The sequence below is a fragment of the Trichomycterus rosablanca genome, chromosome 2, assembly GCF_030014385.1.
Source record: "Trichomycterus rosablanca isolate fTriRos1 chromosome 2, fTriRos1.hap1, whole genome shotgun sequence".
In the NCBI taxonomy this organism is placed as follows: Eukaryota; Metazoa; Chordata; class Actinopteri; order Siluriformes; family Trichomycteridae; genus Trichomycterus; species Trichomycterus rosablanca.
The window spans coordinates 44,538,817-44,563,041 of NC_085989.1; the positions used below are offsets into that span (position 1 = coordinate 44,538,817).

At 40.9% G+C, this 24,225-nt stretch overlaps 1 protein-coding gene across 2 annotated transcripts; it reads left to right on the forward strand.

The window, feature by feature from the left end:
• The first annotated feature begins 349 nt into the window (after positions 1-349).
• LOC134334058 (phosphomannomutase 1) lies at positions 350-24,225 on the forward strand. 2 transcript variants are annotated; one of them, XM_063016229.1, is made up of 8 exons: positions 350-663; positions 5,292-5,409; positions 9,118-9,194; positions 10,528-10,619; positions 11,774-11,873; positions 12,927-13,002; positions 22,082-22,197; positions 23,709-24,225. In XM_063016229.1, exons 1-8 carry the CDS (start codon positions 565-567, stop codon positions 23,829-23,831), a joined length of 801 nt encoding a protein of 266 aa, XP_062872299.1. In that variant the 5' UTR covers positions 350-564; the 3' UTR covers positions 23,832-24,225. The 2 variants fall into 2 exon arrangements, with proteins under 2 accessions (XP_062872299.1, XP_062872306.1); XM_063016236.1 differs by lacking the exons at positions 22,082-22,197; positions 23,709-24,225 and adding an exon at positions 13,262-15,255.

The following is a 24,225-nucleotide window of genomic DNA, read 5'->3' on the forward strand; positions in this document are numbered from 1 at the left end:
TTAAGTAAACAGGTATTATGTGTGTAAAATTACAGCAGACATGTGCAGTAGGGTTGAGAACCTGTTTCTCCTCGCTGTGACGTGCTCGACGTGCTCAGAGCTTGGTGCACTGTGTAGTGACCTAAACACAATGTACTAGTACCAAGAAGTGCACTGATTGGAGCAGTCAGAATAACACACTGACGTCACACCTGGGTCTGAAATTTCACACACACACAGACGCACACACATTCCTACGTCATCGGTTTCTCGGCTTCTGATTGGATGTTTTATACACGGGGTGTGGCTGATGGAAACCCGCAAGTGTTGACATGCACGATTTACAGGAGCTGCAGCGGTGTGTGTGTGTGTGTGATGAATATGTTGCGATATTAAACTCAGTGTTTAGTCTTTTATTTCACGGTTTTAGTGTTTTATCTCTCAGTAATGACAAAGTACAGCGTGGACTTTATCAAGTACACTTAGGTTAGGTTGAATTAATGCTCGTCTGATTTAGTTTATTGTTATTTATAAAATTGCGGTCGTGCCTCTTGTGCGCTTTTTTATTATTTATAGTGGATTTTAATGACTGCAGTGGGTGAAATGGATAGAAAAAGTGTTCCGGCTGATAGAAATGTGCTGTGTTTATTTGATGTGGACGGAACACTCACTCCACCAAGAGAGGTAAGATTTGATTCATGAATAATATGATGTTTTTATTACGATTTAGTTATAGTTTAAATTTTTATGTATTTGTGCAATATTTCATTTCATTTTCGGCATTCAGTAGACGCTTTTATCCAAAGCGACTTACAGGTATGATTGAACACAACTTTCAGCAATAGAGGGTTAAGGGCCTTGCTCAGGGGCCCAACAGTGGCAACTTGGCGGTGGTGGGGCTTGAACCGGCAACCTTTTGATTACTAGTCCAGTACCTTCACCACTGAGTTAATTTACTTTTGCTTTCGACTGTCGACACATTCTTGCATATTTATTCATAATAACCAGACGTGTAGATTCATACATTATGGATCTATAATAATGATAATATTATATTTTTGTTGTATGTAATTTTAGTTCACACAGACAAACACAAACCAGACTGGTGTGTATATTCAAACTGATGCTGTCTGGCTTCTAGACATCTAGGTAAAAGTTCACATTCATTCTCACTGCAGCGATTTTAATAGAGCTGCTGTGCTGGTGCCATTGGATTTATACAGGTCACCACCTGGATTTAACTAAGCAAATAGGTAAGAGCCTCCCATTGGATAATTACTGCATGGGTGATTATGTTTCAGCTGGCAACAAGTTATTTAACCCTAACTGATGCAGTGAGTAGCTTCTCATTTGTTAAACAACCACATCGAAAGACACATCCTGTGGTCGTGGAAAAGATGTTAATCTGATTCAGAAGGGTCAAATTATTGGCATGCATCCAGCAGAGAAAACATCTAAGGGGATTGCTGAAACTACTAAAATCAGGTTAAGAACTGTCCAACGCATTATTAAAAAGTGGAAGGACAGTGGGGGGGAAACATCATCTTCGAGGAAGGAATGTGGTCTGAAAAAAATCTTGAATGATCGTGATCGGCGATCACTTAAACATTTTAGTGAAATCAAATGGTAGAAAAACTCCAGTAGAACTCAGGGAAATGTTTAATAGTGAAAGTAAGAGCATTTCCACACGCACAATGCGAAGGGAACTCAAGGGATTGGGACTAAACAGCTGTATAGCCTTAAGAAAACCACTTGTCAGTGAGGCTAACCGGCAAAAACGGCTTCAATTTGCTAGGGAGCATAAAGATTGGACTCTGGAGCAATGGAAGAAGGTCATGTGGTCTGATGAGTCCAGATTTACCCTGTTCCAGAGTGATGGGCACATCAGGGTAAGAAGAGAGACGGCTGAAGTGATGCACCCATCATGCCTAGTGCCTACCGTACAAGCCTGTGGGGGCAGTGCTATGATCTGGGGATGCTGCAATTGGTCAGGTCTAGATTCAGCAACGTTATGTGCCCAAAGAATGAGGTCAGCTGACTACCTGAATATACTGAACCACCAGGTTATTCCATCAATGGATTTTTTTTTCCCTGATAGCACGGGCATATTCCAAGATGACAATGCCAGGATTCATCAGGCTCAAATAGTGAAAGAGTGGTTCAGGGAGCATGAGACATCATTTTCACACATGGATTGGCCACCACCTGAGTCCAGACCTGAACCCCATTGAGAATCTTTGGGATGTGCTGGAGAAGACTTTGCGCAGTGGTCCAAATCTCCCATCATCAATACAAGATCTTGGGGGAAAATGAATGCAACTCTGGACAGAAATAAATGTTGTGACATTGCAGAAGCTTGTGGAAACGATGCCACAGTGAATGTGTGCCGTAATCAAAGCTAAAGGCGGTCCAACCAAATATTAGAGTGTGTGACCTTTTTTTTGGCCAGGCAGTGTATAATTATTATTCTCAATTTATTTTTTAGTTTACATTGCAAAAAAAAACCTGTACAAATGTTTGATAGTTGCACCCAATGGTGCAGCAGTAAAGGTTTTGCTCTATAGTCGAGTGGTTTTCGAACTGGTATGGGTACCACTGGAAAAGGGTGGACAGCATGCATTTACTTTAACTTTTATTTCATTGCAGACAAGATGAACCTGAGATATTTCATGTTTTATCTGCTCAACTTCATTTCATTTATTAATAAACATCCATTCCTGCATTTCAGGCCTGCAACACATTCCAAAAAAGTTGGGACAGTAAAGCATTTACCACTTTGTAATGTTGCATTTATTTTCACCACACTTAAAAGATGTTTTGGCACTGAGGAGACCAAGTGATTTAGTGTTTCAGCTTTTATTTTGTCCCATTCTTCCTGCGAACACGTCTTAAGATGTGCAACAGTACGGGGTCGTCGTTGTCGCATATTTCGTTTCAAAATTATCCACACATTCTCTATTGTGGACAGGTCAGAACTGCAGGCAGGACAGTCCAGTACCAGTACCCTCTTCTTCCACAGCCATGCCTTTGTAATGTGTGCAGCATGTGGTTTTGCATTGTCTTGTTGAAAAATGCTGGACATCCCTGAAAAAGATGACGTCATGAAGGCAGCATATGTTGCGCTAAGATCTCAATGTACTTTTCTGCATTAATGCTGCCATCACAGAAGTGTAAATGACCTTAACCAAGGGCACTGACACAGCACCACACCATGACAGACCCTGGCTTTTGGACTTGTTGCTGATAACAGTCCAGATGGTCCTTTTTGTCTTTGGTCCAGAGAACACGGTGTCCATTTTTTTGCCAAAAAAGACCTGGAATGCTGATTCATCTGACCACAATACATGTTTCCACTGTGTGGTGGTCCATCCTAGATGCCTCAGAGCCCAGAGAATTCGACGCCACTTCTGGACATGGTTAACATAAGGCTTCTTTTTTGCACAGTAAAGTTTTAAGTGGCATTTGTGCATGTAACTTTGTATTGTAGAGCTTGACAAAGGTTTGCCAAAGTAATCCCTCACCCATGTGGTTATATCAGCTATTGTTGAGTGGTGGTTCTTGATGCTGTGCCGTCTGAGGGATAGAATATCACAGGTTTTCAGCTGGAGATCCTCTGACCATCTTTGCTCATCAAAGACTCAGACTCAGTTGTACCAAACCATGATTACAATCACCTGTTGACATCACCTGTTTGGAATCACATCATTATTTAGTTTTTTCACCTCATTACTAGCCCTACATTGCCCCCCTTCCTTCCCCGTGTTGCAGGCCTGAAATGCAGGAATGGATGTTTATTAACAAATTAAATGAAGTTGAATGGACAAAACATGAAATATCTTGGGTTCAAACTGTCTGCAATCAAATGAAAGTCAAAGCAAATGTAAAAGTAAACACTGTGTTTTTATTTCATTTGCATTTTCCATACTGTCCCAACTTTTTGTGATTTGGGGTTATATTTGACTTTGTGTTTACTTATGAGGAGTGGATAAGATAAAATGTTAAAAATAAACAGTGTCTGTTTATATATAAACATGTTGTAAAATGATCGATGTTTAACCCTTATTGGTTAATATTTTTCTTTGACTGTGTTCATAAGGGTGTAGTTAAAATAATTTAGATAAGGCTTAAGAGATGGGGTTATATGAGAGTTCCAATCATCCTTCACATAATTAACACTAGTAAATGGCACACCATTGTAAACTGCTGTAGACTTAAACAGTGTTGTTTTGATTGCTGGGTGTGGTGATCAGTTGTTCTCATTTGTGGCTACTTACCACAATTGCTACACAATGAAAAACAGGTAACTGTTGTCACAATGTCAACTATTCTGTAAAACTGAAATAGCAGAAGGCACCGATATGCAAACGAAGCATCATTAGCACCGTTTATCTTGTATTGTATACCATAATCATCCTGACTCATCTGAGAGGCATCAAATGTTTTGTGTTTGGATGACCCACAGAAATTCACATGATCCGAAAACATTTTGATCCAAACAAAGCAGGCCAGTGTTTCACAGAAAAATCCTGTTTTAAGCAAGCTTTCTTTTAAGCCATTTATTAATCAAAAGGGGCCATGTGACCCCCACTGACCAGATGATGTTTGTGTGTTTGACAATCCTTTTTCATTCATTTTCAGCAAGACAGGTTCAACCAGACACAAGGCAGGAACACCCTGGACGTGTGCCAATCCGTGGCAGGGCTTTACTCCTTTTCCCCAGACATAGCCAATCATGTCTGTGTGGAGGCCTGGTCGGCCGATAGCACAGCTGATATTCGAACCCTACTCTTAGTGGTGTTAGTCTAGCGTAATAGATTTCTGCACCATCCACAATCTGGTGGACCATTCTGGTGTTCTTGTATCAGATGCAGCAGTGTTGTTGGGAAATAATGTTTAATCTTTAGCCTGTTAACATTCATTGTAGGTGTAGAGACTAGAGCTGTTTTTTATGAACAATCTTTCTCTAGTGGACAGAAATCTGTTTCCATCCCAGCATTGACAATTAGTTCAATCCAAATGTGCCCCTTTTGGTTACCTAAAAATCCCCAACTGACAGCAAGTCTTTAACCCATTTGGGTCCTGCGTTAAGATGTTGGCTGAGCAGGCAAACATAGACTGAGGGAAAGATTACGTAAGTAGTGTGTGGAGTACAGGGACAGAATGAACTGCCAGAATCCAATTACATGACTTTTCACTTCATCCCTGTATACACTGTACCACTGTACAACTGACCAAAATGTAGCTGTCTGTGCATATATGCGAAGTGTGTACCTGTTTTTACATTGAGAATGTGTGTGTGTGTGTGCTTACAGAAAATAGACTCTCAGCTGGATGAGTTTTTCCAGAACCTGCGCACTAAAGTAAAAATTGGAGTGGTGGGGGGGTCAGATTACTCCAAAATTGCAGAGCAGCTTGGAGATGGTGATGACGGTGAGATACCAAACCCTTTGTTTTTCTCACATCTCACTCTTTTATTCTCTCAGATAAAATTGCAAAACGACACAAGAAATAAGAAAAAGTAGGGATCATCAGGATTTTCGAAAATACAGTGGACCCTTGAGTTACGAACGGTTTACCATACGAACATTTTGGGTTACGAACGATCTTTTTGAACTTAACGTACGAACAAATTTCGGATTACGATCCGACCATCTCTCTCTCTCTCTCTCTCTCTCTCTCTCTCTCTCTCTATATATATATATATATATATATATATATATATATATATATATATATATACCTGTATATATACAGTATATATACAGTATATATATTTATATATATGTTGATATTCTGTCTCTCTCTGTTAAAATAAACCTTCCATAAAAATTATAGACTGTTCAAGTGTTTGTAAGGGGGGTAAACTTACAAAATCAGCAGGGGATCAAATACTTATTTCCCCCACTGTATATATATATATATATATATATATACACAGTGAGCGAACATTCGGACAGCAGATGGTGTTTTTCCGGTATTTTCTTTATATTTTGTAAAATTCAATATTAAATATGTCCCCAAAGAAGCTGCAGAGAAAGCCTAGTGTCACTGTGTATCAGACAGAGGAGACAGTGAGTGAGAGAGAGAGAAGAAGGAACTCGCTGAGTAAAGTATTCTTTCTTTCGTGCAATTACACCTACAAAATACAACACTATTGAAATAAAGGAAATAATAAAGAAATATGAGCGTTATTGTTGTTTCTGGTAGATACATTTTATAAAAAAAGAAGGAAATGTATTATGGTGTATGGTACAGCACACATACTGTACTGAAATGTGATGTGTGTGTTTTATGTACAGTATTACTGTGTATTGATGTTTATTAGTTTATTACAGGAATGTCTATTCTATAATTTAAGATTTAAGGGAAAATATACTTGTATTTATAACAAAAAAGACCATTTAAGACATTAGAGAGGTTAGGTAAGGGGGTGGTTTGGGAGGTCTGGCACAGATTAATTCTATTTACATGATTTCTTACGGGAAAAATAGGTTTAACTAACGAACATTTTGACTTAAGAACAGCCCTTCGGAACCAATTAAATTCGTAAGTCAAGGGTCTACTGTAATGTTTCTTTCACCGATCATGAATCCTCAATTATCTTTCTCCAGTCTTGCTTCTGTCATTATATGTTTTACTTGAACAGGAATGGTGACAGAATGTAGCCTTGTCTAGTAACAGTCTGGTAACAGATGTGTTGTTTGTAGACATCTTTTGTGTATTTCTTCCATCACTGCTTAATCATTGTTTATTCAGTTATTGTCTGTCCACTGGGTGCAGCATGTTGATATTATTATTATTATTATTACCCTGAACAACATTGGGAGCTGTTTGAGGGGGCAGACTTGTTGTCCAGTATCATGTTTAGGACATTGAGGATGAGAACATGCAGAGAAGATCCTGTACTGGTTCTTGTTACACCAGTTATTCTGGAAGGTGTTTTTTTAGTAGAGAGAGAGAGAGAGTGATCCGACAATTTATACTCTGCTGATTCTATTATTATTTAACATTTTATTATTTAAAACTTTAAAACCAGCTTTCAACCAAATTTGATTAGATTTTTTTATATCTGTTTTACATAATTGGTTCATTTGTTTTATGTAACAAAATGGGTTTGTATTTTATTTAATAAATAAGAGTGTGCTGTAGTGGACATAGCAGTTATGTAGAACAGTTACACTATATTGCCAAAAGTATTCACTCACCCATCATCCAAGTCATTGAATTCAGGTGTTCCAATCACTTCCATGGCCACAGGTGTATAAAACCAAGCACCTAGGCATGCAGACTGCTTCTACAAACATTAGTAAAAGAATGGGTCGCTCTCAGGAGCTCAGTGAATTCCAGCGTGGTACCGTGATAGGATGCCACCTGTGCAGCAAGTCCAGTCATGAAATTTCCTTGCTACTAAATATTCCACAGTCAACTGTCAGTGGTATTATAACAAAGTGGAAGCGATTGGGAACGACAGCAACTCAGCCACGAAGTGTTAGGCCACGTAAAATGACAGAGCGGGGTCAGCGGATGCTGAGGCGCATAGTGTGCAGAGGTCGCCAACTTTCTGCAGAGTCGATCGCTACAGACCTCCAAACTTCATGTGGCCTTCAGATTAGCTCAAGAACAATGTGTAGAGCTTCATGGAATGGGTTTCCATGGCCGAGCAGCTGCATCCAAGCCTTACATCACCAAGTGCTATGCAAAGCGTCGGATGCAGTGGTGTAAAGCACGCCGCCACTGAACTCTAGAGCAGTGGAGACGTGTTCTCTGGAGTGACGAATCACGCTTCTCCGTCTGGCAATCTGATGGACGAGTCTGAGTTTGGCGGTTGCCAGGAGAACGGTACTTGTCTGACTGCATTGTGCCGAGTGTAAAGTTTGGTGGAGGGGGGATTATGGTGTGGGGTTGTTTTTCATGAGTTGGGCTCGGCCCCTTAGTTCCAGTGAAAGGAACTCTTAATGCTTCAGCATACCAAGAGATTTTGGACAATTTCATGCTGTGGGAACAGTTTGGGGATGGCCCCTTCCTGTTCCAACATGACTGCGCACCAGTGCACAAAGCAAGGTCCATAAAGACATGGATGAGCGAGTTTGGTGTGGAAGAACTTGACTGGCCTGCACAGAGCAGAGACTGTGAGCCAGGCCTTCTTGTCCAACATCAGTCTCTGACCTCACAAATGCGCTTCTGGAAAAATGGTCAAAAATTCCCATAAACACACTCCTAAACCTTGTGGAAAGTGTTCCCAAAAGAGTTGAAGCTGTTATATTTGCAAAGGGTGGGCCGACATCATATTAAACCTATAGATTAAGAATGGGATGTCGCTCAAGTTCATATGTGTGTGAAGGCAGACGAGCGAATACTTTTGGCAATATAGTGTAATTAATATCATTATAAGATAATAAGTAGAGTTTCACTTTCATACCTGGACATCATTTTCTATTTATAAATAACGTTACACAAACATCTGCATGTGCATTAACATGCATTCAGACTCTATACTGATGCTAAATATCTTTTCAATTTGTGGTTTTAATGTGTAATAGTTGTTCCTGATTTAAATATCATAAATGCATACTAAGTTTTTTTCTGTTTGGATAGAACGGTGCTCTTTCTCCATGTGTTTGTAGAACCTAATGTAAACATCTAGCTGGCACATGCTGTTGCTCCGCTCTCAGTTCAAACCAGTCATCAGCTGTTGGAAATAAATTTAAATCACCTTTTTAACTGACAGCATTTATCAAACACTGACTTTTTGTCAGTTATCAGTTAAGCGGTTAATCATTAACATCATCTCTATTACAAAGTTAAAAAACAAATATGCACTAAAGGTATGTTATATAATGAAATCAGTGTAGACTGATGCAATCTGCATGTATTTAGAAACAGTACTGTACTGTAGTACAGTCATTATCTTCACAGTGTAATCAATTTGCTGGGATTGACAACATCTCAAAGTGGATTGCATTATCACTGATTAATCTACTACAAGCAACACGAGACATAGGACATAGGACATAGGAGATAGCTAACCCATCTGTGAAGCCAATTATCATGATGATCAGTGCTAACGCTGTAGCGACATGACATTTGTTGGGTGTGTAAATGTATAAAACATGACTGCTTGCTTTTCTCTCTTTGCAGTTATAGACAAGTTTGACTATGTGTTTGCTGAAAACGGAACTGTGCAATACAAAGATGGCAAACTGCTGTCTAAACAGGTGGGTTGTGCATATATACGTGTGTATAGAGGTGTACATGTGGGCGTGTGCAGTTTAGGAGAACTATGTGGTGCATTGCACACAGTTTTAGAATACAAACACACACCAGGTCAGCTGGGTCATGACTTTTGAGTAACACAAGCTTACACACAATACACAACTTAACACACACGCACACATTAAAAGGCCTGTGGGTTTCTGAAATGTTTATTTGTCTAATATAAAACAAGGTTTACCATGGATAGATTTTCAGCCTGGTGTCTTTCTAATAATACAATAATAAAGACTAACAATTATTTAAAGCGTGTGTGCCCTGCATTTCCCCACATGTTTGTTTGATATTATTTCTTACATCCTAGATGAGTTCTTTGTGATATAAAGATACACACATGTACAGTACAGTGAAACTGCATATCCCAACTAGCTAAGGTCAGAGTGCAGGGTCAGTCATTGTACGGCATCCCTGGAGCCGAGAGGGTTAAGGGACCCGGTGGTTCGGTGGGTAGCACTGTCACCTCACAGCAGGAAGATCCTGGGTTCGATTCCCAGGTGGAGCGGCCCGTTTGCATGTTCTCCCTGTGTCTGCGTGGGTTTCCTCTGGCAGCTCCGGTTTCCTCCCCCAGTACAAAGATGTACAAGTGAGGAGAATTGGAGATACAAAATTGTCCATGACTGTGTTTGATATAGGGAGGCACAGTGGCTCAGTGGGTAGCACTGTTGCCGCACAGCAAGAAGGTCCTGGGTTCGATCCCCAGGCGGGGCGGTATGGGTCCTTTCTGTGTGGGGTTTGCATGTTCTCCCCGTGTCTGCGTGGGTTTCCTCCCACAGTCCAAAAACATGCAGTCAAGTTAATTGGAGACACTGAATTGCCCTATAGGTGAATGGTTGTGTGTGTGTCTGCCCTGCGATGGACTGGCCCCCTGTCCAGGGTGTTACTGTGTGCCTTGCACCCATTGAAAAGCTGGGATAGGCTCCAGCACCCCCTGTGACCCTAATTGGATAAACTGTTAAGAAAGTGTATGTGGCGGCACGGTGGCTTAGTGGGTAGCACTGTCGCCTCACAGCAAGAAGGTCCTGGGTTCGATCACCAAGCGGGGCGGTCCGGGTCCTTTCTGTGCGGAGTTTGCATGTTCTTAATTTAATAGTGTGTAAAGCATGAGTTTCAAATCCTAATAAATAAATCAGGGGCCCAACATTAGCTGTTTGGCTCAACAAGCCACCAAAGAGTCAATAACAAAGACCTTTATCCATTCACGATGAAGCTGTACTAAAAAGTACCTATACTAATCATCTTGCAGTCTGTGTTTACTGATGATTGTCTGTTGTGTTGTAGGCGATTCAGAACCAGCTTGGTGAGGAACTACTGCAGGATCTGATCAACTTTTGCCTCAGATACATGGGTCTAATCAAACTGCCCAAGAAACGGTAGAATCTTGTTTTTTCACTACAGTAGTGCTATCTAGAAAGTCTGCATTTGTGAGCAGTAAAGATAAGGGTGGGAAGACAGGGCTTGAGTCTAATACATTTGCTGTGAATACACTGTTCTTACTAGCTCTAGCCTAGTGGTTAAGGCACAGGACTAGTAATCCAAATGTTGCTGGTTCAAGCCCCCGCCCTTGAGCAATGCCCGTAACCCTCAGTTGCTCAGACTGTATACTGTAACTGTACTGTAAGTCGCTTTTGATAAAGGCGGCTGCTAAATGCTAAAAATGTAAATTATATTTTATTCTTCTTCAGATATTTTCAGACATTCTGTCATTAAAATATTTCCCAGTTTTCAAAAGGTTTTCAGAGGATTGCAAAGCATTTCTAATAGGCAAAAGACGATTTTCTCTGGTTTCTTCTATTTTGTCTCAGATCTTTAAATTAAATGTAATATGATACAGGTGCTTGGGCGGCGCAGTGGTCAAATGTGCTAACATGTGAGTTAGAAACTCAGCAGAGCCACTAACCTGGCCAGGCATCCACACAAACGCAATTGGTCATGTTCAAGGGAGAGAAGGTCAGGCAGGGTTTCCTTCTCTCTCAGCTCAGCTTAGCATGACTGACTGTATGTAATACGACTCTGTGTGGGAACCCAATACTGGCAGGTGATAAGAACCGGCTATATATTAGACCTGTGTCGAAGGGAGTATGTCGTGATCTAATCATTTCATTTGTTTACAGCTTAAAAGAAGTGACCATGTATAGGATTTGTGAGAGAAAGTGTGTAGTGATTCAATAATTTCATTTATTGAAGTAAAAAGTTCATGCAGCCCCTATATCATCCATGTGAAAAGATATGACTTTTCGTCAACATAATAACTTGTTCAGCATTAACATTGTGAGCTACGACCCATTACTGAGTTTTTGGTGAATTTGTTTTATGGTTACAAAATACAGTCAAGTTGGCCAGTCAAAAACAGTAAACTTTCTCTTTGTATTTTAATGATCAAACATTCTCAGGTCTTATAGCTTAATTGGTCAATAAAATAGTTTACAAAAATCATTATGATTAAAAAATGTATATGGAGGGAAAAACTATAGACATGGCTGTTAAAATATTAAATGTTAACACTGATTTTTTTCTCTCTTTACAGCGGTACGTTCATTGAATTTCGCAATGGAATGCTGAACATTTCTCCTATTGGGCGGAGCTGCACCCTGGAAGAGCGAATAGAATTTGCAGAAATTGATAAGGTACATTAATTTAACTTATAGTGTAAAGTATGACATGTTTATGTTAATATACACTTTTGTCAGAAAGTATACATGGAGTTGTAGGAGCACATTTAGCTAAAGAACACTGCTTACAACACAGCACAATCCTGAGAGGACTAGGAGGTATGGATGTGCAATATGAATCTGCACTCAGTAGCTTATGAGTGTCTGGCATTTAATCATTTATTGTACTAAAGCTGTATGTGAACAAAATAGCTCAATATTAAAACCATGTTATATTTCTAAATAGTTCAAAGTTTTTCTCATTTTACTACAGTTATTAAGTTGTTTGTAATTGTACATCCCTATATGCCTCGCCTGCCTTTTAAGATAATCAGTATCATTTATGGTAATGTCAGGTAATCTTCAGGTAATGTCTTTACCCTTTATCTGAAAGACGAACATATTGGTAAAACAGCTTAGCGGTTAATGTACAGGGATAGATATTGGAAGGTCACTGGTTTGAGCTCCACTACTGCCTGGTTGTTAGTGTTGGGCCCTTGGGGCTCAAACCTACATTTGGATAAAAGCATCCTATAAATCGTGTAAATGTTAAATGTAAATGTAATAGCCAGGTTCAGCTGAGGGCTAGATAATATCCTGGAACATCAATAATACGTATATATTTAATTAATGACAGGTGGCTGTGATATTAGCAAAATAACACCCTGTCCAAATTGCATATTAGCCATGCTAGCTTGGAGTTAGAGAATAAAATTAATATAATTAATAAGTCATTTGTGTGTACCAAGTTTTGCACATTGGGAATCTGTCATCTGTGTTATTGCGAAATAATACCCTCCAAACTCTATATTCTCAAATTCTATATTGCATCATAGTATTTTTGGCCTTCCCTTCACCCATTATTTCCTTATAACATGACAGTTTGTTGGGCGTTACCTCTTAATGAATGTTATTTTCTAAACCAATGAAGAGGTTTGTTCCATTTACTGTATTTCTTCCAACTTGAAAAATGTGACACAAGAGGGATACCTTGCACCCCTGCCTGAACTCCTTCATTTTCATCCACAGAAAGAGAAGATCAGGGAGAAGTTTGTTGCGGCTCTGCAGAAAGAGTTTGCAGGAAAAGGACTTCGATTTACCCGAGGTGAGCACTCAACACCATACACCATCCTCAGATGCTTACTCATAAACCACCAGGCTCTTAAGAATTTCAGCTGAACATGCTTTTTCTTGAATTGATAACTGGTACAGTTGAGTCACATTATTATGAGCATCAGCTAATATCCAGAGTGACCGCAGTGTGCAGCACGGACAGCAGCTAGACGGGCTGAGAGTGACTCGGTAAGGTTCTGGTAGGTTGTCACAGGTATCTGGAGCCATGCTGACTGCAATGCATCCCACAGCTGCTGGAGGGTGCCTGGGGGAGGATCAGGACGATCGAGGTGGTACCACAGATGCTCAATTGGGTTCAAGTCTGTGGAATTAGGGGGACAGGGTAGTACTTGGAAGTCTTGGTCATGCTCTTCCAACCAAAATGGAACATTTCTAGCTGTGCGAAAGATCCCATCCGCCCCAGGCAAGACAAGTCGGCATGTATGGATGTACATGATCTGCAAGGGTGGATTCTTACCCAAATCGGTTGAGTGTGCCTTCCACATAGGCGCATGGACCCAGAGGATTCCTCAAAAACATTTCCCAGACCATAACGCTGCCACAGCTGTCGAAAGTAGGAAGTGGTTATACTAATGTGACTCAACAGTGTGTGTGACTTGGTTTATATATATATTGTTTTCCAGCCTGTCTGAGATGGTTGTTAAAAAATTAAGTGCTAACATGTCACTTGTAAATAATAACACAGACATAAAACTATGAACTTCACCATATCAGCTTGTACACTGATTCACTTTTAAATCTAAGTACAGCATCACCCCTTTTGAGGTAAATGTAACAAACACGTTGGTTGATGAGGTAAATTTGTGGTTTAAAGGTCACGTTTGTTAAAGATTTGATGGCTGACCAGTGAAAAAACATGAAAATGAGTGAATGTATCACTCTATAAACATTACATTGTGCTAAATGTGGTGGGGTTTTGGTGACAGGTTGTGGTGTTCTGTATCTTTAATGTAAGTGTTTAAATGTAGGAGGCTATACTGTTTGTTTCACTCGGGTGGATCTGTCAGGTTAAAGTTCTCTCAGTTTGTTTAGTGATTGTCGTCACTCCCATCTCTGATTGAGCAGCGTGTTGGGTTGTTTTTCTGCTCAGTGTGCATCAGGAAGTTAATGATCTGTTAGGCATTAAGCTCACTAATACACAGTATTCCTAACCGAACTCAGTAGCCGAACCAGACACACACACACACACACACACACACACATTAGAATGTGTGGTAATCACTGACTGTCACTAGTACATTCTGTTCTTGTACAAACACCAGTCTTCTCAAAACCATAAGACATTTAGGAAAGGTAAATTCTAAACTAAAATTATTACTTGGAAGGTGCTCACCACAGTTGGAACAGTACCTTCCAGCTAACAGTTATAAGGTATAAGTAGGCTCTTCTAAATTCACAGGGAATATGTGCTTAATTTCACGGACCTTGTTCTGCAAAAATCACAGATTTCATGGAAATCACATTAATTAAATTACACTCATAAACTGAATGATAGAATAAATGGAAGCTATAATACACAGCACAGCTACCTTAACAGTTGAATGTAAACCTAGAACATCCAGCGATGGTGCGAGGCTTCATGTTTGAAAATTCTCATCTGTGTTTTGACCCCCCTCCATTTGTATCCACAGAATTGGTTGGGAATTTTCCAAACTCAGTTACCTAAGTTATGTTTTACCTAAGACATTTTGACTAAGCGATTTCTAACTGAATTGCCGTAGGATTGCTAGGACGCCTCATAGTCCAAATTAACCAGTAAACGTTAGGCACTTAAACGCTACACGAATAAAAATGTTAAATCGCTAAACACAAACATTAAATTTTACACAGGAAAAGGCTCATTTCACGGTCTGTGATGCGATTATCCTGGCCGCGAATTAGGTAGGGCCTTAGTTATAAGTTACATTCTGAATGTTGCGGTTTGGACGGCACGGTGGCTAAGTGGGTAGCACTGTCGCCTCATAGCAAGAAGGTCCTGGGTTCGATCCCCAGGTGGGGCGGTCCGGGTCCCTTCTGTGTGGTTTGCATGTTCTCCCCGTGTCCGCGCGGGTTTCCTCCAGGTGCTCCGATGAGGTGAATTGCAAACACGAAATTGTCCAGGACTGTGTTTGATATAACCTTGTGAACTGATGAACCTTGTGTAATGAGTAACTACCATCTCTGTCATGAATGTAACCAAAGTGTAAAACATGACGTTAAAATCCTAATAAACAAATAAACAGAATGTTGCGGTTTTAGAAATGTTTGCTTGCTACAAAGTTAAAGGTTTTCTCAGTGCAGAAATGCTAACACAACGGTTTTCACCATGTGCGATTGTTACTAAGTTAACACTGCCAGTAAGGCTATGAATATTGTGAAGCAGATCGTTATTAGTGCAATACAGGAAAGTTTTGTTTGTAATGTAATGTTGTTCTACTTGTCACCTGTATTATATATAATAACAGCATTGTTTATTTACCATACCTGGGTCACTTCACTGACCACTGCTTGTTTAGGTATTATAATGACACTCTCAGTTCTGGTCTTTCCAGTTTAACATCAATTTGTTTAACAAAATAACTTGAAAGACTTGTAGTTTGTACATTAGTCAGACTCTGGAGAATAATGTAATGTTAGTGTAAATTAGGGTAAACTTAAAAAAAACTCCTGTCATGAAACAGTCTCCATGCATCCTACGAGCATCATGTCTGGCTCATCTTGATCCACCAGTCAGAGATCAAGGAAGTCTCTTGCCATCTCATTAAAAGACAATTAAAGACTTTCATCACCTTGTTACTAAGCACTTAAATTGAAACTAACATGCACTTACTAATCTTTGATACTTCAAAAAAAACGTTCGACATATACTTGTGTTCTACCAGGGATCCAGAACATTTGTGTTGAGTAATGAAATGTTTACTTAGGAAGTGCTTTTGTTAGTAGCTTTGAATAGAGGCAGTTGTAGAATCAGTTTACAGTTTTTAGGCAAATCCCAAGTTAGAGCATCCTGCATCTGCATCCGTATCCCAAACCTCATGTTATTAACAAAATAGGAAGTCAAAATACCAGTGACACCACTGGTAAAGTATGTGTTGACTATACTAATTTGTACCACAGTGTGTGTTTTAGATAAAGTCAAACCAGTTTTTATATATATTTACTTTTATTTGCATCTAAAGAACATGAACCCAAGTGGTGGAACGAGCTTCCCTTGTCTGTCCACATCTGAGTCTCTCGTCTTCAAAAGACGATTAAAAACCTTCATCACCTCTTTACTAAGCACTTAAGCTGACATGTACTTACTTACTAATGCTCTTATTTATTTCTTTTCAGCAGATTTGTATTTTTTAACTGTTGTCTACTTAAACTAGAGTAAGGTAATGTTCACTGTGGAAGCTCTTCTATAAGTTGCTCTGGATAAGAGCCTCTACCAAATGCCAAAAATGTAAATGTAAGAACACTTTTGAATACACTGAATGTACATAATACACTATATTGCCAAAAGTATTCACTCACCCATCCAAATCATTGAATTCAGGTGTTCAAATCACTTCCATGGCCACAGGTGTATAAAACCAAGCACCTAGGCATGCAGACTGCTTCTACAAACATTTGTGAAAGAATGGGTCGCTCTCAGGAGCTCAGTGAATTCCAGCGTGGTGAATTCCATGATAGGACGCCACCTGTGCAACAAGTCCAGTCGTGAAATTTCCTCGCTACTAAACATTCCACAGTCGACTGTCAGTGCTATTATAACAAGGTGGAAGCGATTGGGAACGACAGCAACTCAGCCACGTAGTGTTAGGCCACGTAAAATGACAGAGCGGGGTCAGCGGATGCAAGTCATAAAATACAGTGGGGCCAAAAAGTATTTAGTCAGCCACTGATTGTGCAAGTTCTCCTACTTAGAAAGATGAGAGAGGTCTGTAATTTTCATCATAGGTACACTTCAACTATGAGAGACAAAATGAGAAAAAAAAATCCAGGAAATCACATTGTAGGATTTTTAAAGAATTTATTTGTAAATTATGGTGGAAAATAAGTATTTGGTCAATAACAAAAGTTCAACTCAATACTTTGTAACATAACCTTTGTTGCCAATGACAGAGGTCAAACGTTTCCTGTAAGTCTTCACCAGGTTTGCACACACTGTAGCTGGTATTTTTGGCCCATTCCTCCATGCAGGTCTCCTCTAGAGCAGTGATGTTTTGGGGCTGTCGCTGGGCAACACGGACTTTCAACTCCCTCCACAAATTTTCTATGGGTTGAGGTCTGGAGACTGGCTAGGCCACTCCAGGACCTTGAAATGCTTTTTACGGAGCCACTCCTTTGTTGCCCGAGCGGTGTGTTTGGGATCATTGTCATGCTGAAAGACCCAGCCACGTTCCATCTTCAATGCTGTCACTGATGCTGTCACTGATGGAAGGAGGTTTTGGCTTAAAATCTCACGATACATGGCCCTGTTCATTCTTCCCTTAACACGGATCAGTCGTCCTGTCCCCTTTGCAGAAAAACAGCCCCAAAGCATGATGTTTCCACCCCCATGCTTCACAGTAGGTATGGTGTTCTTGGGTTCTTCTTCTTCCTCCAAACACGACGAGTTGAGTTTTTACCAAAAAGTTCCATTTTGGTTTCATCTGACCACATGAAATTCTCCCAATCCTCTTCTGGATCATCCATATGCTCTCTGGCAAACTTCAGACGGGCCTGGACATGTACTGGCTTAAGCAGGGGGACACGCCTGGCACTGCAGGATTTGAGTCCCTCTTGGCGTAGTGTGTTACTGATGGTAGCCTTTGTTACTTTGGTCCCAGCTCTCTGCAGGTCATTCATCAGGTCCCTCCGTGTAGTTCTGGGATTTTTGCTCACCGTTCTCATGATCATTTTGACTCCACGGGATGTATGTCTTCCATTTTCTTACAATTGCTCCCACAGTTGATTTATTCACACCAACCTGCTTGCCTATTGTAGATTCACTCTTCCCAGCCTGGTGCAGGTCTACAATTTTCTTCCTGGTGTCCTTCGACAGCTCTTTGGTCTTGGCCATGGTTGAGTTTGGAGTCTGACTGTTTGAGGCTGTGGACAGGTGTCTTTTATACAGATAACGAGGTCAAACAGGTGCCATTAATACAGGTAACGAGTGGAGGACAGAAGAGCTTCTTAAAGAAGAAGTTACAGGTCTGTGAGAGCCAGAAATCTTGCTTGTTTGTGGGTGACCAAATACTTATTTTCCACCATAATTTACAAATAAATTCTTTAAAAATCCTACAATGTGATTTCCTGGATTTTTTTTTTGTCATTTTGTCTCTCATAGTTGAAGTGTACCTATGATGAAAATTACAGACCTCTCTCATCTTTCTAAGTAGGAGAACTTGCACAATCGGTGGCTGACTAAATACTTTTTGGCCCCACTGTATGTGTCCGAGTCAAGTCACAAGTCTTTATGCTAGAGTCAAGTCACAAGTCTTTAGGCTAGGGTCCAAGTCAAGTCACCAAATCCACCAAAAACACAAATGTAGTTCGTTAACTGTTACACCGTTAATCACAAACAATAAAACACCTTCTTTCTTTAGATAGCTGTGTGTGCTATTTACGTGCGACTCAGACTCGAGTCACAGACTCAAGTCCCCATCTCTGCTGTCAGCACTTTTCACCATAATACAGCCCTATAACCCCATACAGGCACACATCCTTTTGGTTTTTTTGGCTTTCTTTTCTCCTTTGGGGGGCGTTTGGAAATGAAGCAGTCTGATAGGTTAAGGCTGTACCAGCTGTTGGCTATATACTGAGGAACTGACACAGTAGTCATTTAGAATGAGGCAATAAAAAGACAAACAGTGTGTGTGTGTTTGTGTGTGTATGTTTGGGCAGGGTTCCTTAACTGCAATCCTGGAGACCCACTGCCTCGAGGGCGTTAAGATTTTCTGGATTAAGCTACGTGTGTTAATGGCAGGAAAGTCTTAAAGCCCTGCGAGGCAAATGACCTCCAGGACTGCAGGACTGTTAAGTGGTGTTTATAATCCTTACCCTAGCAGTATGGAGCAACCATGCTGACCGAGAAATGAGGCACGTACCGCACGTAAAGAACCAGAGCAGAAGGAGGAGGAGGAGAAGGAGGTTCCTCTCAGTCTATCTGTCTGTATGTGATTAGACAGTAAACTAGATGAGGTTTATACGTGCATCTGTGGAGAAGAAAAAAAGGACATTGTGGGGAAAGAGAGATAGGCTGCATCATGCTGTTTCCTTTCATACATGAGAGACTGCAAACACACACACACACACACACTTACACACTTACACAATGCCAGTGTTGAGTAACCCATTAGAGCACCCTTAGTGAGAAGCGTCCACAGTAAGAGAACGAAAAGTCATCCAGTTTAGCCATTAACCTTGTCTTTATCTGGACTACACCTGTGCAGAAGGTACAACCCCAAATCAGAAAAAGTTGGGACAGTGTGGAAAATGAAAATAAAATAAAAACACAGAGTTTCTTACATTTACTTTGACTTTATTTGATTGCAGAGAGGATGAACCTGAGATATTTCATGTTTTGTCTGCTCAACTTCATTTCCTTTATTAATAAACATCCATTCCTGCAACACATTCCTTTCAGGCCTGCAACACATTCCAAAAAAGTTGGGAAGTGTGCATTTTAGGGCTAGTAATGGGGTAAAAAAAACTAAATAATGATGTGATTCCAAACAGGTGATGTCAACAGGTGATTGTAATCATGGTTTGGTACAAAAGCAGCATCCAGAAAAGGCTGAGTCTTTGATGAGCAAAGATGATCAGAGGATCTCCAGTTTGTCAACAAATGCATGAGAAAATGATTTAAAATGAGAAATGTTTAAAAACACTGAACCTCAAAGAAAGATTGGAAGGGATTTGCTTATTTCTCCCTCTACAGTGCAGAATATCATTAAACGATTCAAGAACTCGGGAGGAATTTCAGCGCTTAAAGGCCAAGGGCGCAAACTTAAGCTGAACACCTGTGATCTTCGATCCCTCAAACGGCACTGCATCAAGAACCGCCTCTCAACAATATCTGATATAATCACATGGGTGAGGGATTAGTTTGGCAAACCTTTGTCAAGCACTACAATACAGAGTTACATGCACAAATGCAGCTTAAAACTTTACTGTGCGAAATAGAAGCCTTATGTTAACCATGTCCAGAAGCTGCGTCCACTTCTCTGGGCTCTGAGGCATCTAGGATGGACCACCACACAGTGGAAACATGTATTGTGGTCAGATGAATCAGCATTCCAGGTCTTTTTTGGCAAAAAAATGGACACCGTGTGCTCTGGACCAAAGACAAAAAGGACCATCCAGACTGTTATCAGCAACAAGTCCAAAAGCCAGGGTCTGTCATGATATGGGGCGGTGTCAGTGCCCTTGGAAAAGGTCATTTACACTTCTGTGATGGCAGCATTAATGCAGAAAAGTACATTGAGCTCTTAGAGCAACATGTGATGCCCTCAAGATGTCATCTTTTCCAGGGACGTCCATGCATTTTTCTACAAGACAATGCAAAACCACCTGCTGCACACATTACAAAGGCATGGCTGCGGAAAAAGAGGGTACGGGTGCTAGACTGGCCTGCCTGCAGTCCTGACCTGTCCCCAATAGAGAATAGAGAATTTTGAAAGGAAAAATCCGTACTGTTACACATCCTAAGACGTGTGCAGGAAGAATGAGACAAAATAAAAGCTGAAACACTAAATCACTTGGTCTCCTCGGTGCCAAAACGTCTTTAAAGTGTGGTGAAAAGGAATGGCAACATTACAAAGTGGTAAATGCTTGACTGTCCCAACTTTTTTTGGAATGTGTTGCAGGCCTGAAATGCAGGAATGGATGTTTATTAATAAATGAAATAAAGTCAAGCAGATAAAACATAAATATCTCAGGTTTATACGGCCTGCAATAAAATAACAGTCACAGTAAATGTAAGGAACACTGTGTTTTTTTATTATTTACATTTTCCATTCTGTACCAACTTTTTCTGAGTTGAAGTTGTAGATTTGCTGCTCTAAACTGGCCCTTGGTATGAGTGAGTGACTGTGGTGTCCTGCAGTAGACTGGCACCCTGTCCAGGATGAATTTCTGCCTCACATCCAGTGTCTTTGCTTGACCATTGACTTGTCGTTACCTTGAAGTTTAAGACAATGCAATGTTGCCGCCCAGGTGGTGCAGCGGTAAAGTATGGTAGCGCACCAGAGTTGGGGTTTCGAATACATCGTATCGAATCTCAGCTCTGCCTTTCCGACTGGGCTGGGCGGCATGAACAGCGATTGGATGTTGTTCAGGGTTAGAGGGTAAGAAAGTCTGATCATAGTTCCTCATAACTGGTGCAACTGCGGCCCCTGCTGGCTGACTGATGGCGCCTGCACAGAGCTAAGGAATAATGCTGATGGGGGTGTGGCCCTCCATACACAGTACCCGTCAAGTGTATGAACTCGACTCGTGCAGGTGAAAAATGCAGTCTGTACTGACTGTACAGGGGGGCGTATGTCAGTTGAGAGGTGTCCTCAGTCAGCGGTGAAGGGTCGAATCAGTATAGAGGACGCAATCAGGGTAATTAGACACGATTAGATTGGGGGGGGGGTAAGGGACAGTGCAATGTTTGACAATGTTGAGTGATCTTATGCACTAACCGTGGAGACCTGTGAAAGTCTCACCCATGTCTGAAAGAAATCCAGATAAAAGGTGACCCTCTTTCCACAACAACAACTGTCTGGTCAAGATTCCTCTGAATTATTTGACGTAGTAATCGGCTGGATGGCTGAAAAGGTCAGAAGAGGCATGTACTAGCCAGCTGCCCCCCTCAGCCTGCATGGGGCAGGGATTACTCCCTTTTGTCACTGGGAATGACTTTGTATTCTGTATTTCTGAGCCGCTTCAGTTGTTTCAGTCTGGATATATTAGCTTTATTCATGACAAAGTTTATTCACAGAAAATCACAATCATTTTAAATTGCAATCATTTCGTATTGCAATCCAATTTGTAAAATTGTGTGTGTGTGTGTGTGTGTGTGTGTGTGTGTGTGTGTGTGTGTGTGTGTGTGTGTGTAGGGGGACTGATCAGTTTCGACATCTTTCCTGAGGGCTGGGACAAGCGATTGTGTCTGGACGTGCTGGAGGGAGAGGGACTGGATGCCATCTACTTTTTCGGAAACGAAACTTCACTGGTGAGATTTCGTCTCTGTGTGTTAGTGGGGGTTGCAGGGACCAGTTTGACCCTGTTTTAGTGCTGTGAAAGGAATGTGAAGAGGTTAAAGGTCAGGTACCACTACTGTGTTTTTAATCTGAAAATTAACTCAAACTGTGAGAAACAGCAGGAGAACCAACTAGACACCTAATAGTCCCACAGATACAAATGTATAGACAGAAGAAATAATATATTTCCAGACATATAGAAATACACAGATCAGCCATAACATTAAAACCACCTCCTTGTTTCTACACTCACTGTCTATTTTATCAGCTCCACTTACCATATAGAAGCACTTTATAGTTCTACAATTACTGAATGTAGTCCATCTGTTTCTCTGCATGCTTTGTTAGCCCCCTTTCATGCTGTTCTTCAATGGTCAGGACTCTCCCAGGACCACCACAGAGCAGGTATTATTTAGGTGGTGGATCATTCTCAGCACTGCAGTGACACTGACATGGTGATGGTGTGTTAGTGTGTGTTGTGCTGGTATGAGTGGATAAGACACAGCAGTGCTGATGGAGTTTTTAAACACCTCACTGTCACTGCTGGACTGAGAATAGTCCACCAACCAAAAATACCCAGCCAACAGCGCCTCATGGGCAGCGTCCTGTGACCACTGATGAAGGTCTAGAAGATGACCAACTCAAACAGCAGCAATAGATGAGCGATCGTCTCTGACTTTACATCTACAAGGAGGACCAACTAGGTAGGAGTGTCTAATAGAGTGGACAGTGGACACGGTGTTTAAAAACTCCAGAAGTGCTGATGTGTCTGATCCACTCATACCAGCACAACACACACTAACACACCACCACCATGTCAGTGTCACTGCAGTGCTGAGAATCATCTACCACCTAAATAATACCTGCTCTGTGGTGGTCCTGTGGGGGGTCCTGACCATTGAAGAACAGGGTAAAAGCAGGCTAAAAAGGTATGTAGAGAAACAGATGGACTACAGTCAGTAGTTGTAGAACTACAAAATGCTTCTATATGGTAAGTGGAGCTGATAAAATGGACAGTGAGTGTAGAAACAAGGAGGTGGTTTTAATGTTATGGCTGACTGGTGTATATTAGACCAATAGTCAAAATATTTGGAACCCATGGTAATAATGGGTCAAAAAGCAGCTCAGTGTGAAACAAACATTTGAGAAAATCTCACCCAAACAGAGCCACTAGTCTCGCTCGACTTGATCCTCCACCCAGAACTCGAGGAAGACCAGCATCAGCATCAAGGCCTTTCTCTGTACTTGCATCCGAGTCTCTCGCTGTCTTCAAAAGACGATTAAAAACCTTCATCACCTCTTTACTAAGCACAGTAACAGGTTTTAGCAGATTTGTGTTCTTGGATTGCTGTCTACTTAAACTAGAGTAAGGTAATGTTTACTATGGAAGCTCTTCTGTAAGTCGCTCTGGATAAGAGCGTCTGCTAAATGCTGAAAATGTAAAAGTAAAGATGAAACAACATCTCTGTGTGTGTGTGTGTAGGGTGGAAATGATTACGAGATCTTCGAGGACCCTCGCACCATCGGTTTTACCGTGTACTCACCTGAGAACACAGCACGCCTTTGTAGAGAACTGTTTTTCAACACACCGCCCAACGAGGCCTGACACTCAGGCACACTCCAAACCCCCTACACACACCATCACGGCTCAGCTGTCTCACCACCACCACCTGCTGTCCAGAGTCGGGTAATACAGTGAGAGCTGGCTTGTGTTGTATGGACCATGTACCATGGACCATGACGATGAGGATGAGAGTGCCCTACACTACTACTGAGAACTGAGTGTTTGTGTCAGAATAATGTTTTTAACTGTGCAATGTGCCAGAATGAAGTTATATCAGCAACGACCCGAATTACCACGGGACAGAACTAACATTTCACCCCGTCACTCTTCAGACTAATCAAACCTGATTGAACTGTTTGTTTTTTATTTTTTTTACTTTTTTTTTACCATGATGTGTTGATATGTGAATCACTGTATGATCTTTATATTGGTGACA